Source organism: Prionailurus viverrinus, chromosome C1 (genome assembly GCF_022837055.1).
Source record: "Prionailurus viverrinus isolate Anna chromosome C1, UM_Priviv_1.0, whole genome shotgun sequence".
Lineage (NCBI taxonomy): Eukaryota > Metazoa > Chordata > Mammalia > Carnivora > Felidae > Prionailurus > Prionailurus viverrinus.
The window spans coordinates 114510885-114529360 of NC_062568.1; the positions used below are offsets into that span (position 1 = coordinate 114510885).

The 18476-nt window shown below is 45.5% G+C and overlaps 1 protein-coding gene across 2 annotated transcripts in view; it reads left to right on the top strand.

The window, feature by feature from the left end:
* CD58 (CD58 molecule) overlaps positions 1–18476 on the top strand; it is a 39879-nt gene that overhangs the window by 15073 nt on the left and 6330 nt on the right. For both annotated transcript variants that reach the window (XM_047871730.1, XM_047871729.1), the window contains exons 2-4: positions 1967–2263; positions 11474–11737; positions 18125–18208. In XM_047871730.1, coding sequence (XP_047727686.1) covers positions 1967–2263; positions 11474–11737; positions 18125–18208 — 645 coding nt within the window. The remainder of the gene's footprint in view (positions 1–1966; positions 2264–11473; positions 11738–18124; positions 18209–18476) is intronic.

The window sequence follows — 18476 nt, forward strand, 5'->3', positions numbered from 1 at the left end:
TCCCCCCGTGCTTCTCGCCAGTCTCACTCCATCCCTGACTTCTTTCTTCCTCCTGTTCTCAAGCCCAGGACACATCGCCTGCCCCTGGGAAGACAGCAGCCATCCGTCTTTCTGCAGCCAAGTTTCCTCTCACACCCCTTCTCTTCACCCACCACCCTACCCACTCCCATTCACTCACTCACTCACTCACTCACTCATTCACTCACAAGACACTTGGAGCCTCCACTGGTGGCTGTGGATAGATCCTCACTCCTCAAATCCTTCTCCCTCTCATCCACCTTCCCATGTGCTCTAGTAAAGTGCAAGAGAGAGGGCGTGATCAGCAAAGCATCGAGGGCTGCTGGTGTATTTCTGTGGGCAGCCTCCCTTAATTAAGGGAGGCAGGTTCCAAAAATCCTCACAATCGGCAAATGGGAGAGATTTCCTTCGTATTTGAAATCACTGAACACGTTGCCTACAACTGGTCTAATAGTCTTGATTTTTCCCATGCTCTTTCAATTACCATGCTTGCTACTAGGCAAAAACTTCAATCAAGTTTTAATTTATCTTTAATGCCTTTCCCTTAACAGCTGTTCTTCTCTCTTAACAAGAAAGTCAGGTCTGGAACCAGATGCATTTAAACCCATTTTGGGGTATCAAAAATATTCCAGTCCAGTGGTGGTAGTAAACATCAAACAATTGGATTGGCGTGGAGTAGGCGGGAGTGTCTGTTTGAAGCGTTAGTTTCTGTGCTGTAAATGCTCCCACCATGTGGATTTCAAGCTGTCAGCCAGGCTTGGCTGAATGGGGTCCGGCACAGATGCTAACAGTTGGAGCCAGCTCCCCCACACCACCGAACCTAGTCCCCGTGCTCTTACTCTGCGTCTTGCCCCCTGACTTGCTTCTCAGTCATTGTTTCTGACCTCAGCTAATAGCCCCAAGTCAGTCAGCCAAGAAGGATGCCTGACCAACACCATTAACTCCCCGCTCTCCCTCACCCGCCACCACTTCACTAATCCCTGTTGCGCTCTCTCCCACGGGCTCTGGAATCTGCCCTTTTGTCCATTCCCCCCCACACGCCCACACCCCGGTCTGGTCCTTCCAGTTCTCCACCTTCTCGGTGCTCCAGCACTGACCTTGATTCTGGTTTCCCTGCCTCCGTGCCTGTCCCCAGTAACCACTCTCCACTCTGCTGGCAGGGCCAGTCTGCCGAAACTTAAATTATATCGTGCCAGTCTTATGTTTAAAGCCTTCCTACGGCTTTCCCTTGCCATTAGGATAAATCCCAAACCCTTAGCATGTCTTATCTGACACCCCCAGTAGCCCATGAATGGGCACTGTCACCTGGGCCTGCCTGCCTCTCCAGCCTCATTCCCCACCCGTGACTCACTTGCTCTCTTTGTCTAGCCATTGGGAGCTGCTTTTATTTCCTCAAACACACCAAGCTCCTTCTTGACTCAAGGCCTGTCTTTTTGGAGGCACTGCTTCCTCTATCAGAATGATTACCTCTCCTCCCCCAGCCCTCAGCCGGCACCTCTTGTCCCTCAGGGATGCCCCCAGTGCGGTGTTACTGTGACTTCCTGGGGAAGGCCCTTGACGAGGTGGCTCCCATGCCTGCTTTGTTTTCTCCACACTGTGGGACTTGTTGAGGGCCTAGAGTGACACCTGTGTGGTCAGCTGTCACGTTCACAGCCTTGCCCACAGTACCTCGCATGGGTTTGGTGCCCCACCAGAATTGAATACAGTTTTTGCATTTATGCGAGCCCCAGTCCTCCCCTTAAAAGAGTAAGCTTCGCATGGTCAAGCATGTTCTACTCGCTCTATTTTCTGTCAGTGGTTTATCAAGTTAGCACAGCAAGTAGCTGATGAATAATTTTTACTGCTAAATTTAACTTTTTTTTCTCCCCAGAGAGCATCTTGGAAGATGGCTTTCTATTTCCAATAAAGTCGTGTTGTTTTTCCTAACCAATTTCTTTTTCCCTCCTAGACTTCATCAGCTGTGTTCCCCAGCCGATATACGGAACTGTAAACATGAGCGTAACTTTGTACACGTCGGGCTCTATACCCATTAAAGAGATAATGTGGAAAAAAAAAAAAGATAAAGTCGTAGAATGGGATGAAGAACTCTTAAAGCCCAGAGTTTACCCACCGTTTGTAGATAGGGTTCATCTGGACATCACATCAGGAAACCTTACCATCTTCAATCTAACATCATCGGATGAAGAGGACTATGAAGTCGAACTTTCAAGCATTACCGATACCAAGTTCACCCTTTACGTGATTGGTGAGCATTCGATAAGTTGGTTTGTTTTACACGGCAAATTGCCAACTATTTTAAGAGACTAACACAAATGAATGGTTTATGAGGAATAAAAGGATTAGGTCTCTTGGGCTGTCAGGGTTTTCCTCTCCATCTGGCACACAGGGGCCAGTTTCAGTCCCCTTGTCATCCTCTGAGCGAGGAGGGGATGTGACCGAGGTGGAGAGAGCAGCCCCAGCTGGGTGGGGCTGCTGGCCTCAGCATCACTTGTCTTGCTAGGAATATTCTGGAAAGGGATGGAGTGGCAGTCATGAGCTCAGAACTCTTTGAGCCCCTTTGATAGATGACGCTCTGTTTCCACCTGCACCCCACCCCAGGAGGTGGATTTTTTTTTTTTCCTCTCCTATATCACTTTACACTGGAACTGGAGAGAGGGTATAGGTTCCTCCGTGCTGCTTGCCAGTGCTTCTGGGTTCTTCTCCTTCCTTGTTATCATCAACTGTAAGGCCCATGGGTACATCCCAACGTTTTTGGGTCATTCGAATGCCTGGCTGCCTTTTGCTGTTTCTGATGTTCCTGCTGTCATTAATTCTTAGCGATTATAATATTAAATATGTAATTCTAGTATCCTGGCTTCTGAGTCCCTGATCTCTTCCGTGATGATCTTGTCCTCCCTCCTACCACCCCGCCCATGGATAGAGCCTAGACGTTGTCACCACCACTCATTCTAAGCCCTCCGCTGTGACACGCCAGGTGTCCCACTGCCATGTGAAGCTCCTTTCTCCGCTCAACTCTGCCTTTCCTTCACTTCGTGTGGCCCCCGTTCTCCTGAGGCCGCCCAGGCATGCTCGCTCACTGGAAGGCCTGCCTAGCTTCCTTGCTCCCTTTTAAGCGGGTCGGACTCATATGGCCTGTCCAGCCAGTCTCAAACCAGTCTCATCTCATCCATCTCACACACCGTGGCTGCAGAGGAACCCATCGCCCCGCAGAGCCCCACACTGTACATTTCTGGTCACTTGCCTCAGTCAAGTCCAGCGTCCCCTCTCCTCAAGCCTCGAACACCCCCCTTCTCCAGACCCAGTCCTCAGCTGACGGCTTTGCTTCTTGTTTCACTGTGGAAGAGAAGCCCTCAGAGGAGAATTTCCCCAGGACGTCACCCTCAGCCCTTCTGCCTACCTGCCCTTGAGCCTGCTGTCTCTCCCTGGTCACAGGACCAAGCCCTCCACTGTGCCCCGAGGCCTGCCTCCTGTCACTGCGCTCAGGGACATCTGCTCTGCTCCTGCGACAGTCTCCTCCGAGAGCTGCCAGCCCATCCCCACCAGCAGGCAGTATGCCATCAGATATTCATGCCATCACTGGGAGCCCTCTCGTGCCCCCCCCACCCCTCCAGCTGCCACCCACTTGCTGTCTTGAGTTTATAGCAAGTCCCCTTGAAGAGTTGTCTGTATTTGCTTTATAACCCCTTTCTTCCTGTTCACTTTAACCCGCTCCAAACAGGCTTTCACTCCCTCACTGCACCAAAGCTCTTGACGTCCTCATTAACGAGTCCAGAGATCCATTCATGCTCTACCCACGTCTTTCTTGCTGCCCAGCAGCATCCCACATAGCCGATCACTCCCTCCTCTTTGAGACCCTGCCTTCTCTTGGCCTCCAGGACACCACCCTCTTCTGGTTGTAACTCACTAACAGTTCCTTCTCAGCTTCCTTGGCTGGTTCCCTCATCTTGCCAACCTCGTAGCCCTGGAGACTTTAAGGCATAAGCCACTCTTCTCTGCGCATTCACAACCCAGGTGGGTGAGCTCATCCAGGGGTCCGGCTTTAAATATCACTTTGTTGCCGATAATGCACAGATTGAGAGCTCTAGTCCAGCCCCCCACTGAGCTCCTTATGTGTGTTTCCAGCTGCTTACTGTGCATTTCCACTCGGACACCTGATTGGCCTCTGAAATACCACAAGTCCAAGAGTGAGCTCCTCAACTTTCCTCTGAAACCTGTTCCTCCCCAAATCTCCCCCAGCTTGGTTGGCGGGATCTCCACCCTTTCATTTGCTCAGGCGAAAGCCTTGGGGTCATCTTTGGCACTGTGCTTCTCTTTCTATTCCTCTTCCTCTTGAACACCATGTTTATTCCACCAGGAAATTTTTTGGTTTCACAGAATCTGACCACCTCTCAGCACTTCCTCTGGTGCTGGTCCAAGGCTGCTGCTTCCGCATCTGGAAGATTGCCGTGGTCACCTGATTGGTCGCCCAGCTTCCACCCTTGCCCAGTTTCCCCCCAGTTTCATTGAGACCTCATTGACATCTGTCACCATATAAGTTAAGGTATACAGCATAGCCGTTTGACTTACATATATTATGACCACACTTTGTTTTTAAACACAGGCAGCCAGAGTGATCTTAAAACAGAGGCCGGGGGATGCCGTTCATCTGCCGAGAGCCTTCTAGTGGCCCCCTCTCACTCTGACCTGTAGTGGCCTGCAAGGCTGTATGGGATCTGGCATCCATGGCCTTCTCTTTTTGTTCTCAGGCATCCGAGTGTTGCCCTTGCCTTTTGGCTGACTTTTCTGTGCTACCCACTGCCCCCATCCCAGCATTCACAGCTGAGTCTGTAGTCATCTCTCCCCTCTGTGGGATCCCAGGTTCACTTGTTTTCTCCCAGAAGAGGGTGTTGTTCTAGTCCTGCTGCCTCCATGCCAAAGGTGTTTTAAGAAGATCCAACCGGTGGCAAAGTGTGTAAGATGGTTCCCAGGGGATGGAGAAGAGGCAGAAAGTCCAATGTAGAAGTTCAAGTCTGGGCTCTCCAAGTCCTGTTTGAGGCAGTCTCAGTGGAACAGGGGAGGGGCGGTGACAAGCTGGATAAACCACTGCTATTCACCAATTCACCTACCTGCTCTGCTGGAGACATTAGGAGGAAGAGAGACTTTCTCTCTTGTTCATCGTTTTGGCCCCAGAGCTCAGTAAGGGACTTCAGTGGCTAGTAGGCATTCCACAAATATTTGTTCTAGCAATGAAAGCAATCAAACTAGGTGTCTGGGACGTGGGAGGTGCAGTTGACAGAAATGGGGGCTCTCAGACTGGGTGGCTGGTTTGTCCAGAAGAAGATCAACTCCATTTAGAAAAGTGAGGCTTGTTAGGGTATGCAGGCATTCTGTTAGAACCATGGATGCCTTTGATGAAGCAGAATTTTTAAAACATGCAGGTTTGGGATCTGGCAGTTTATAGAACTAGCAACTAAAAAGATTGATTTTGAATCTAGATGACAATGGAATCCTTTTTTTTTTTTTTTTTAATTTAAATTCAAATTAGTTAACATACAGTGTAGTATTGGTTTCAGGAGTAGAACCCGGTGATTCGTCATTTCCATATGACACCCAGTGCTCATCCCAACAAGTGCCCTCCTGAATGCCCATCCCCCATTTGGCCCATCCCCCCCAGCCAACACCCTGCCAGCAACCCTCAGTTTGTTCTCTGTATTTAAGAGTCTCTAATGGTTTGTCTCCCTCTCTGTTTTATTTTTCCTTCCCTTCCCCTATGGCCATCTGTTGAGTTTCTCAAATTCCACATATGAGTGAAATCATGTGACAACTGTCATTCTCTGACTTATTTCGCTTGGCCTAATACACTCTAGTTCCATCCACGTTGTTGCAAATGGCAAGATTTCATTCTTTTTCATTGCCGAGTAGTATTCCAGTGTGTGTGTGTGTGTGTGTGTGTGTGTGTGTACGTACGTGTGTACACACACATATATATATCACATCTTCTTTATCCATTCATCAGTCGATGGACATTTGGGCTCTTTCCGTAATTTGGCTATTGTTGATAGTGCTGCTATAAACATTGGGGTGCATGTGTCCCTTCAAATCAGTGTTTTTGTATCCTTTGGATAAATACCTAGTAGTGCAATTGTTGGATCATAGGGTATTTCTATTTTTAATTTTTTGAGGAACCTCCATACTGTTTTCCAGAGTGACTGCACCAGTTTGCATTCCCACCAACAATACAAGAGGGTTCCCTTTCCTCTGCATCCTCGCCAACACCTGTCGTTTCTTGTGTCATTAATTTTAGCCATTTTGACAGTTCTGAGGTGGGATCTCATTGTGGTTTTGATTTGTATTTCTCTGATGATGCGTGATACTGAGCATCTTTTCATGTGTCTGTTGGCCATCTGGATGTCTTCTCTGGAGAAGTGTCTATTCATGTCTTCTGCCCATTTCTTCACTGGATTATTTGTTTTCTTCGGTGTTGAGTTTGGTAAGTTCTTTATAGATTTTGGATACGAATCCTTTATCCGATTTGTCATTTGCAAATAAGTATCTTCTCCCATTCTGCTGGTTGCCTTTTATGGATTATTTCCTTCTCTGTGTGGAAGCTTTTTATCTTGATGAGGTCCCAATAGTTCATTTTTGCTTTTGTTTCCCTTGCTTTTGGAGACAGGTCAAATAAGAAGTTGCTGCAGCCGAGGTCAAGAGGTTGCTGCCTGTTTTCTCCTCCAGGATTTTGATGGCTTCCTATCTTACATTTTAGATCTTTCATCCATTTTGAGTTTATTTTTGTGAATGGTGTAAGAAAGTGGTCTGATTTCATTCTTCTGCATGTCGCTGTCCAGTTCTCCCAGCACCATTTGCTGAAGAGATCATCTTTTTTTCCACTGGGTACTCTTTCCTGCTTTGTCGAAGATTAGTTGGCCATGTATTTGTAGGTCCATTTCTGGGTTCTCTATTTAACAATGGAATGCATGTTAGGAGCTTTTTCATAGAGTTTGTAAAACAGTTCAAACACTTGAATTAATTTCTCTTTTTAAACTTGATGAAATGCTTAAAAATAATTTATTTTTTAAAATTCCACAGTAATTCAACAAAGGTGCTTGGTTTCAATAGTTAGATCAACTGGTGGATAGCCCTTAGGAAGCTGAATTTGCAAAACCCTGCAGAGGACCACAGTACGGGGGTGGGGGTGGGGGTGGTTTTTCATCAGGAGGCAGTGATACTGGCAACATTAAATGTGGCACCCCAATTCCTGGCTTAAGAGTCTGGATTTTAGCCTGTGGCAGTGGGGAGCCCCTGTAGCCCATACTGGAACAGATAAGTGACTTGATAAAATCTGTTTTCGGATCATTAATAAGATGGTAGGTGTTTATGGTAAATTAGAGGAGACACCAGTTTGGAAGCTACTGTGATCATCCAGGGAGACAGAAGTGTTGCTAGTAGATATTTGGAAAGGAAAGAAAGGGAAAATATTTCTAAGAAAGAGCCAACAAAATTAGATTTGGGTTATAAAAAGACATAAGATGACTCGAGATTTCACGCTCCACACCTGAATGAGAAAACGATTGGTCATACTTTGTCAGGGGGTGGGGAGGGGAAGAGGAAAGCATACTTCCTTCAGGGTTTGTTAATGTTTAAGTGACTTGGTGATCTTCCGGAGACACGGGGCCTAACGGGAGATTTTCAGAAAGGATATTTTAGGCAGGGGGATTTCCTGGCACCCCCTAAATTCAGGCATCTACTTCCTTCTGTGTGTAAGTTGATATTTGGTTTCCTTCTTCCCTCAAAATCCCCTTCAAATTTCCACCACCAATGCTTATTACGTCTTGCTTTTTTTGGTTGCAGTAAAGATGGTGATGTCCACGTAAGTAGAATTAACTGCTCTATCCTTAAATCATCTAAAGCGATATGACTTTTTATTAGAGCTAATAGAAATGTACAAATGCGATCAGAGGTGTATAAGCAATTCTCAGCCTTACAGAGCAGTGAGCTGAATCCATTCATTATAAATTGGCTGAGTTATCTTAGGGATGAAATAAGTGCCTTTCCTGCCAGTTTAATGCTGCTTCAGGTACAGGTGGAACTAACATTTGTTAGCAATAGCTGTGGGAATTCTCATGGGCAGTGTAGGACTGTGAAGCTTACAGACAGAGATCTGAGTTGTAGGAGCTCTGAGCCTGATGCTGTAGGAAGGTTTGCATGCTTTTTGGTGAGCGGGACGGGCTCTTTGAGGTTTGCTTTCTGGCCACAGAGGTGTAATGAGACTGCCAGAAAGAGCTTCTATTCAGTTAAGTAGCTCTAACAACATGGAAAATAATACAAAGTCTTCCTTTCACATGTCCTTTCAGATTACTTTTATATTCCACTAGACTTCACAGTCTTTAAAGTATTCTATTTTACAGATGAAAATGAGACGGATTTAGCAACGGGTTTTCCCATCTGTAGAACAAGAGGCCTGGGCTATATGATGCCTTAAACGTGTCCCAGCTACCTCAAGGGCCGCGGTCACACCACTCTCCAGGGCCAAAGCTCACACCTCCCAACTCCTGGTGGTGTTACACACCCTCCTGGGGAGCCTCTCCTTCTTGTCCTGTGCTCTGTTACAGCTGGCATCTCTGTGCCGGCACTGCATGGTGATCCATATGGCAGGAATTATCTGTATTATCTCATTTCATCCTTATCAGAATCCTAAAAGGGACATAATATTTGTTTCTTTATTGCACAGGAGAGGAAACCTAGGTAGGGAACGGGGCCAGGGGGGGTTGTGATAAGGTAACTTCCCAAAGGCAAATGGTGTGAACCCAGGCAGTCAGGCTCTTAAGTCCATGCTTTTAGGCACCACACTGTTCCTTTTTCGGAGGGGAGCTGATTGAAGGATTTACATTTTATAGAGTGGAGAGGATAATTTGAAACTGCCTCCCTGAACATATCCATCCATCCATCCATCCATCCATCCACCATCTATCCCTCCATGTGTCCAATATCTGTTCTTCTAGAGGAGCCACCTGTGCTCCATGTGTTATGTCAGATGCTGTGGTTGAGAGGCGAGTGATATCTAGCCTTTACCCTCCAAAGATGCACAGTCTGGGGGCTCATGAGGCACGTCTTCTCAGTCTAGAAAGTGTTTGATGACATACTAGACGTTGACCGTACTGGATCAGTGAGCAAGAATCTGTAACAGAACACACGGAGCACCCGCATCCGGGTCACCTGGGGTGACGGGGCCCAGCAATCTGCATTTTTTTTTATTTAAATTTTTTTTTTCAACGTTTATTTATTTTTGGGACAGAGAGAGACAGAGCATGAACGGGGGATGGGCAGAGAGAGAGGGAGACACAGAATCGGAAACAGGCTCCAGGCTCTGAGCCATCAGCCCAGAGCCCGATGCGGGGCTCGAACTCATGGACCGCGAGATCGTGACCTGGCTGAAGTCGGACGCTTAACCGACTGCGCCACCCAGGCGCCCTAATCTGCATTTTTAACACGTACCCCCGGTGATCCTCATGCACGTTAATATTTGAGAAACTCTTCTATGGAACATTTCTAAGGAACTAGAAAACTCGGTTTCATGCCGCTGGGAAATGCCCAGCCCAGTTGCACAGGCAGGCACAGGAACACGCAGAATCTGGAACCATCAGGTGTGTTTCTCAGCTGTATGGAGACACACAGGGCTGCTTGGAGGTGCTTCAGGAGTCGATCTCCGAGTGTGGGAGGCAGGACGGACCTGAGGAGGCCGAGGAGGAGGGCTCTGGGCTTCCCAATTTTGAGTCAAGAGAACAACTGCTTATCCTCCTGAAGGATATTGGTCTGTTGCTTACAATTTAATTTGGGGAAAGGTTTCCATTGCCTTCTTTGAGGCCTCATCTAACAAGTTATGTGAGCTGGATTAAACCTAACAACTGAAGAAGCCCCAAGCAGAAAGGGAAGTCATGTGTGACTCAGGTCTCACTTAACTGAGTGAGAAAGGAGTGTTGACAAAATTGGCGGGGTGGGGGGCGGGGAGGAGAGGAATTGAATACTTCCAGTTTTTAGAGTATATTAGGTTACTAATTAGAACATAAGCATTCCTTTGCCTTAGAAAATATCATTTTTAAATGGCAGCATAGATGAACATTAATTTGCTTTAATTTGCTTTTTAGTAGATATTCATAATGTATGGAAATTTTATTATCCAAATGCTACCATGACCATTTTCTGGATAGTCTATATATTTGTACGTGTTTTCTCAAATTTCTTTGGGTTAGTTGTTGGGCCAAAGTAGAGATGCAGGAAGGTATATGAATTAACAAAGGAAAGAATATCTAATAGGATAAACTAGCATTGCAGTTCTTTTTTTTTTTTTTTTTTTTTTTAGAAATAATAGCAATTTCTTTTAATTTTTTTTTTCCAACGTTTATTTATTTTTGGGACAGAGAGAGACAGAGCATGAACGGGGGAGGGGCAGAGAGAGAGGGAGACACAGAATCGGAAACAGGCTCCAGGCTCTGAGCCATCAGCCCAGAGCCCGATGCGGGGCTCGAACTTACGGACCGTGAGATCGTGACCTGGCTGAAATCGGATGCTTAACCGACTGCGCCACCCAGGCGCCCCTGCAGTTCTTAACCCATCCTTTTTAAAAAATTTTTTTTAATATTTGTTTATATTTGAGAGAGAGAGACAGCGACAGAGAGACAGAGCACGAATGGGGAAGGGGCTGAGAGAGATGGAGACAGAATCCGAAGCAGGCTCCAGACTCCCAGCTGTCAGCACAGAGCCCGACGCAGGGCTTGAACCCACGAGCGGCAAGATCATGATTTGAGCCAAAGTCGGACGCTTAACTGACTGAGCCACCCAGGCACCTTGCCTCTATAGCCAGCAGGGAGCACTTGCTACAGGAAGGCTGGGAGTAAGGCCTCTAGACTGGCAGGTCCGTGACAGGTGCCGTCCCCTACTCTACTTATTATCAGGGCCTCCCCACAGTATAGCTGCACCAGATGTTTTGCAGACACTGTTAAGCCAGACGTCTTTTACAATTAAACATTTTTAGGTTTTAGAAAGGTGGTATTAACTCTTTCCTCTCTGTATGTTACAAAGCACCCACTTAGTTTGGGGGACCGCCCCATATTCAAGCACATGAACATTTTTTGATACAACATGATAATGAATATTTGAAGTGAGAAGAATAAAAACAAATCCTCATGTCAATTCAGATCAGGATTTGCAGCTATGCGACGTTGCTACTATCTTGGGTAATATCTTTTGGCTTTCTGAATTGAGGATAAGGGATATGGTGCCTGTATGTAGTCTGAATGTGAGCAGGTAGGTCTGACCCAGGAGAAGAGAGAGTTCTCTCCCCTTGGAGCTCAAGGAAGGTGGTCGGCTTGCCTTTTCAAGCTCATAAGGAAGTTGGGAGCTCTTCATCTATTTGGAGAAGATGAGTCTAAATATTACTCTTTTCTGGACTAAATATTACATTTCTTTTTTTTTTTTCCAGAGCCTCTTCCATTTCCAACACTAAATTGCACATTCACTGCCGAAAACATTACAGTCCGCTGCAGGATCCCGGAAACCTACAGCAGCCATATAAACCTTATAAAGTACTCCTGGAATTGCTTCTCGGAACAGTGTCAAAATAGCACCAATTCATCTGAAGTTTCTATTAAGAGGGAAAGTGATCTCTCACAGGAAATACAGTGTATCATCAGTAATCCGTTGTCCAAACAGGCATCATCACTGGTTTTAGCAACCTGTGTCCCAGGTGAGTACATATCCAAATGTGTCACGGCAGAGATACCGTAGACAAGTGTGGTCCAGGGACCACTGGTGGTTTGTGAGTTTCAAACCACAGATGTAGTGGCTGACCTACATTTCACAAATCTGATGCGTAAAAGAAGTCACAGTTTTCACAGACACTCCATTATAACGTACAGCTAACATTTCATAGCCCTTTCTGTGTCCGGCATCATTCTAATACATTTGTTAATTAATTCAGTCCTCACACAACTGCATGAGTTGGCTACGAGTGACGGTCTTGATTTTCTGGGGAGAAGCCAAGACAAAGGGAGTTTAGTTTGATTGCCTAAGGTCAACAGCTAGTGAGGGACAGAGGCTGGTTTTGCAATCACGCCATCTGGCTCCGGAGCCCATGCTCTTAACTATTCACAACACCACTCCATAATTTCTTAATAACCACCCGGTTCTTGAGGGTTGCGTGTGTGCCGCAAAGAATGTGCATTTGGTACGTTTGTCTAGGCTCACGCTCCGTGAGTAGCATGACAGTGTGCCTTCCTTGGTTGTGCTCCATTTATTTTGTTTAACATGTACATTTGTAATTTGCAGTTTTTATTTTCAGTTTTTGACAATATATCCCCAGTTCACAGACAAAAGGATCAGCGATTTGAAAGTGGTTCATTAAAACATAAAAGAAGAGATGAAAATAGTAACCACTCTAATTCAGAATAATATCATAATTATAGATAGTGAACAGGATTCCAGCTCTAGAATATGAGCTTCCTTGGGTTAGGAGAGGGTGATTCTGTGAATCGATTTTTTTTGAATAAACAATTGAAACAGAAAAAGGCAGTTCGTACACCTGATGAATATAAAAAACTTGCATTAGATTTAATTATTGAGCCATTCTCCCCGGGTCCGCCATGTATTATCCTTCTTGAAATCTTTCAAATAACGACATGGAGGTGTTAAGGTAACTCTATCATTTTCAGACAAAGCAGCATGACTTCCTGGGTAAAACCAACAAATACTTCCAGACAAACTGTAAAATGAGGTCCAGTTCATCACTGATGGTTTTGGTCCCCAAGGACAGACAAAAGACCAAACCCACAGAAGTGCCACTCAGAGCGGCACCGTTCATACAAGGCGCACGATTGTCCAGAAGATTTGAGAGCCAGCTGCAAAATCAATGACTTTGTTATGCCTGGAGCAAACGTTTCTCTATTACTCCCACCTAGTGGGTGTCGCGTGATATCCCAGCCGTACGGTGTGGAAATGCCATCTGCATGCTAGCACGTAGTTGCCTTGTTGTGGGAACAGAAAACAAAACCAGTGTGCTTTTCTGGCTTTGGCGTGTGTGTAAGGCACATAACCAACAAGAGAAGGAAAGGATTTTATGCGGAGTGAACAAGCAATTTGAAATCTGGAAGAGCTTCGCATGTCCCAAGAGGCAAATACTTCGAAGGAAATAATTTCTGAATAAGATCCTCTATAGGATGATATGGAATACTTTAATTAAGAGAATTTCCAGCATTTTGCCCTTGCATAGGTTTTCATTTAACCTTTCTCATTAGAATTGAATGCCCAAATAAGATGCCCTTCCCTGTAGCTACCACCAGAAAAGAGTGTCACCAATTCGTCCCTCTCATTGCTACGGTATAATGCTGATTTGCAAACAAACCCTTTTTGTTATTAGATAATGGTGATTCACTCATCTTTCTTTTACATTTCCTCCCAAACTGATAGTTCACACCGCATTATAGATTTTGAAAGTTTGAGAAACATTGCCAGATAGTTCTTAGGTCATTTAAATCCTGGAGTAGTGCTGACATCGGAGACCTGTATCTGGAGTCCCTCAAAGCAAATGTTGAAGAACCCTTTTCTTTCCCCCCCATTTCTAACCTAATGATCTTAATGGTTCTTTTCAACAATAAATGTCTCTCTCTCTCTCTCTCTCTCTCTCTCTCTCTCTCTCTCTCTCTCTTTTATACCATGGATGAGTTTTGAATACTTTTCTGTAGAGTTGCATGTATCGTAACAGATAGAAATTCATGTGCGTCTAATGGTTAAATAGTCTTTCTTTTTTAAGTGCTGATTTTTTAAATCTAGACTTTTAACACTTGGTGGATGAAACGTAACTCACACTGACCAGCCTGTCACCCTTCGCAGACCCCTCCCCCAGTTGACCGTCTTATTTTTTGCTCACAGCCACTGTTCTAGACTGGCTGGACAGGAGTTGTTGTTTACCTTTTGAGAGTGAGGAGACAGGTTCAACCGGTGGGGTGATTTCCCCAAGTTCACTTATGTAACGGAGATAGAATTAAAATTTAGGTCTTTGAATTCTGGAAGTTGTTTGTTTCGTTTTCTTCCCATGACATCATCCTGATTCTGTGTCTTAAAATAAGTCAAATTAAGAAAAAATATTTGACTCCTTCACAGGGATTGGCTGGCAAAAACCATACCATGTGGAATGATAGTACAGACTGTGGGGGGGTCTATAGGACCAGGGATGAGGTTTCTTCAATAAGTAAATTATAGGGGCAACTGGGTGGCTCAGTCATTTAAGTGTCTGACTTCGGCTCAGGCCATGATCTCAAGGTTTGTGGGTTCAAGCCCCGCGTCGGGCTGTGTGCTGACAGCTCAGAGCCTAGAGCCTGCTTTGGATTCTGTGTTTCCCTCTCTGTTTCTGCCCCCCTCCCCTGCTCATGCTCATGCTCTGTCTCTCTCTCAAAAACAAACATTAAAAAGAATTTTAAAAAAGTAAGTAAATTATAAGGGGAAGAAAAACAGAGGTGATGGGGAGCTTAGAGATTAAAGACATTTAAAAAGCCTATAATTAATTACAATATTTGCACCTTGTTTGATTCTGATTCAAACAGAAGAAAGTGAAAAAAAAATGGGAGATTTAAGTGGTGACTGCATATTTGATTATATTAAGTGCTTAATTATTTTTTTAGGTACGATAAAGACATGGTTATGTTTTACAAATAATCCTTATCTTTTGGAAATATATACTAAAATGTTTATGACTTAAAAATTGTGCTCTCTGGAGTCGAACAGGGTCTCTACCTGCGTCGCAGTGAGTGGGAAGGGAGAAGGATAGAGCCCAGTCCTTCCCTTTATTTATTTATTTGTAAAAATACTTATTTGTTTTTAGGAAAGCACACGTGGGGGAGGGGTAGAGAGAGGAGGACAGAGGATCCGAAGCGGGCCCTGTGCTGACAGGCTGACAGCAGCGAGCCCGATGCAGGGCTCGAACTCAAGAACCTCGAGATCATGACCTGAGCCAAGGTCAGGCGCTCAGCCGACTGAGCCACCCACGCGTCCCTCAGTCTTTCCTTTTCAAGACCCACCCAGTGTGGCGTGCATCACTTCCAGTGCCACCCGCTTGGCCAGACAGAGTTCATGGCCACGGCTGCTGGGGGAGGCTAGGAAATGTCCTCCTTAGCTGGTGGCCATGTACCCATTTAAAACACAAGGGCTCTATTACCAAAAGAAAATGGGGAGATTGGGTGTTGGGAACCGATCGATGCTTCTACCACAATGACTGTAACCTATATCATTTTAAAACAGAGACAAAATCAGAAAAATGTAAAGACGGCTGTAAGTAGTAAATATAAGTAGATGTTCTTGCTTTTTTGCACCTCACTGGGCATCTCATGTCCTCCTTGGGGAATATGCAGCTAATTTAGAAATTCTGGGTCTCAGCCAGAGGACACGGTGTCTCAGAAGACCGTGATAGTGGCAGACATTGGGAGAAGTGGTTCAGGTTAGGGTACATTTTGAAAATATAGCCACAAGGAATTCCTAATGGTTTGAGTGGGGGAGAAGGTTCTCTAATAAGAAATGTGCAGATGACTCCTAGCTTTCTAGCTCAAGCCCCTGGACGAGCAGTGGTGCCATTTACTGAGACTGGAGAGTGGAACAGCAGGTGTAGGGAGGAAATAAGTTTGGTTTGGGACATGTTTCAGGTGCCTGTTAGATTTCAAATGGAGGCATCAGATAAGGCGCTTCGACTTGTGAGTCTAGGTTTCTGGTGAATAGTTAGCATTGGAGAAATAAGTTCGGGCATCATCAGTGCATAGTTGGCATTTAAAGCCATGGGACCAGATGAGATCACCTACTGAGCAGATATGACAGAGCACTGGACTAGGACTGAGTCTCAGGGACTCTGGCATTTAGAGGCTGTTGAGAGGAAGAGGGTCCAGCAAAGGAGACTAAAAAGGACCACCAGGGAGCCAGGAAGAAGACTCCAGCATTGTGGCATCCCAGGAGCCAGGTGAAGAGGGCTTTAGCACCTGTCCGTGCCACGGACAGGTCACGAAGGATGAGCAGAATTAAGAACTTGTATTACTGTCATTGTCGTCTGCCCTGAGTATCTGCTGTCCCAGAGTGGTGGCCGGATCTGGCATCATCCATGGGAGAAAGGTTTTTGGAAGGGACTGGGTCAAGTAGCCTTAGATTCAGCTGTTGAAAAAAAAAAAAATTTTAAGTATCAAGTGGCTTAAAAATATAGATGACTTCTTTTACATTAAAAAACAAAAATCCAAGATAGGCAGCCCTGGGCATATTGCTGCTTGATGAAGTTGTCAGAGACCCAGGAACAGCCCAGCTCCTTCCGCCTTCCCCACTATTTCAGGCAGGAAGATCCAGAGAGGAGTCGAGGCTTGGGAAAAATACCACACAGCCCTTCCTATATCTCATTGGCCAACACTTAGTCACGGGGTCAAACCTAGCTCCTTTCTTGCAGCTAGAAATTAATCTTTTAGTTGAGTGATAGTATGGCCAGCTGAAAATCTGAATTCTGTTACTAAAGAGGGGAGAATGAATATGTGGGGTAACTGGGGGGTAACAGCATTTTCTGGCCGGGGGGCCTCTCAAGTCAAACCAATAGGTGACTTCCTGTTTGTGGTAACCCATCTGTGTTCCTACTGGGAGGAAAGGGTGTGGGCCCGCATTCTCCGTCTCTTTATTCACTCGCTTTCTCCCTCCACTCCCTGCTCCCTTACCATTTGTGGGTGCTGTCAGCGACCCCAACCTTCCCTTCGCAGTGCTTTGTCATCATTTTGTCGTATCCTTAAATATTCTGCCTTTTGATTTTTAGTAGCTGGATAGGGTCCGCCTTGTAAACACCGTACTTTTCAGTTGAGGACACTTGGGTTGTTTTTGCTTTTTGATACTATAAGGAAAGCTGCGGTAAATACCTTTGTGCCTTTTTTGGAGGGAGAGGAGGGGCACATCACTGATGGTTTCTGTAGGTTAGCATCTTAGAAATGGAATGGCGGGGTCAAAGGATGTTAGTAGAGATACCGGTAGCATCTACTCAATAGGTTGACGATAAAAGCTAATAGCTAATAGTGCTCACCACTGCCCTATGAGATAGGCATACTCCTCAATCCCTTTACAGTCACCCCTCGAGGAAACTGAGGCACCAAAAGGTTAATATTGAGTACTCTCTCGATATTGTAATGGTTCAGGGAGACCGTGGGCGTGTCACTGAGTAAAGTATCTGGCTGCTCTATGATGCACATTTTTCCTTAAGGCCCGTTAGGCACTACAGCCAAATTGCCTTGCCAAACACATAATGCTGAGTTCAGCTTCCATAGGCAATGTGGGGTGGCCGAAAACACAACTTCGAGTGCATCGTTTGCGTCTCTCAGTAGATAACACTGGGCCTGCAGTGTGTCAGCTTTGTGCGTGTAAGTTTATTTAGAAACGCAGTCGAGTCTCTTTATTTCCGGTAGTTCTGTTTTATAAAGTCACTGTGAATATGGAATTCGTGAATGCTGAATGTTGCTTCTGGGAAATGCAGGGTTAGGTTTCCTGCAAGCTTCTGGTGACACATTTTTGCAAGAAATCAACAAATAGTCTTGTTTTGTGTGTGTTTCTATTTAAAGACCCCTGGTTTAATATATATTGTTGACTCATTAACTTTGGACTCACGGCCAGCAGCACTATGACTTAGGCCTAAATGAAGCTTCTCTAACACACGCATTTTCTCTGGAAGGCACATCCCAGCCTTCTGATAGCACCTCGGCATTATGTTCAGGGCCATTTTAGACAGTGAGATAGCCAAAAAAAAAAAAAAAAAAAACCCACAAAAATGTGAAAAGAATGGCACTGAACAGACCAGGAGTAGGACACTTGTTTACAGGAGGAGAGAGGAAACAAGAAGGCAGAGCGCGGCCTTGTTCGGCCTCAGCCGGGGAGGTGCACGCCTGGAAACCCGATTTTTCACCATTCTGCTGCACGTGTCCTCCAGGGACCGTGAACGTGCCGTGAGTATTGATTTGGGGACTGCAGATACATTTTAGCAAGTGGGTAGGTTGCTGCTGTGGAATCTGCAAATAAGGAGAATCAACTGTATCTCTGTTTTCATCAGTCCAACTAATTATATTTCTTTCTTTTTTTACAGATAATTCAAGGCACAGTTTTGTGATTATAGCAGCAGTGTTATTTGTGGTGATACTGGCAATGTTTGTATTGCTGTATAGAAGAGGTATGTATACCTTCTCTTTAAAAAAAAAATAAGTTTTGGGCACCTGGGTGTCTCAGTCGGTTAAACATCGTGATTTCGGCTCAGGTCATGGTCTCCCTGTTTGTGAAATCGAGCCCAAGTCAGGCTTCCTGAGCCTTCCTGAGCCTTCCTGAGTCTCCCTAGAGATTGTGGGCCAACCTAGAAGACTGTATGCTCTGGAGAACTGGTGACCTGTTCACATCCTGTTCTTTCCCGGTGACCAGAAACCCTTCCTTCCTCAAGTCCCAGA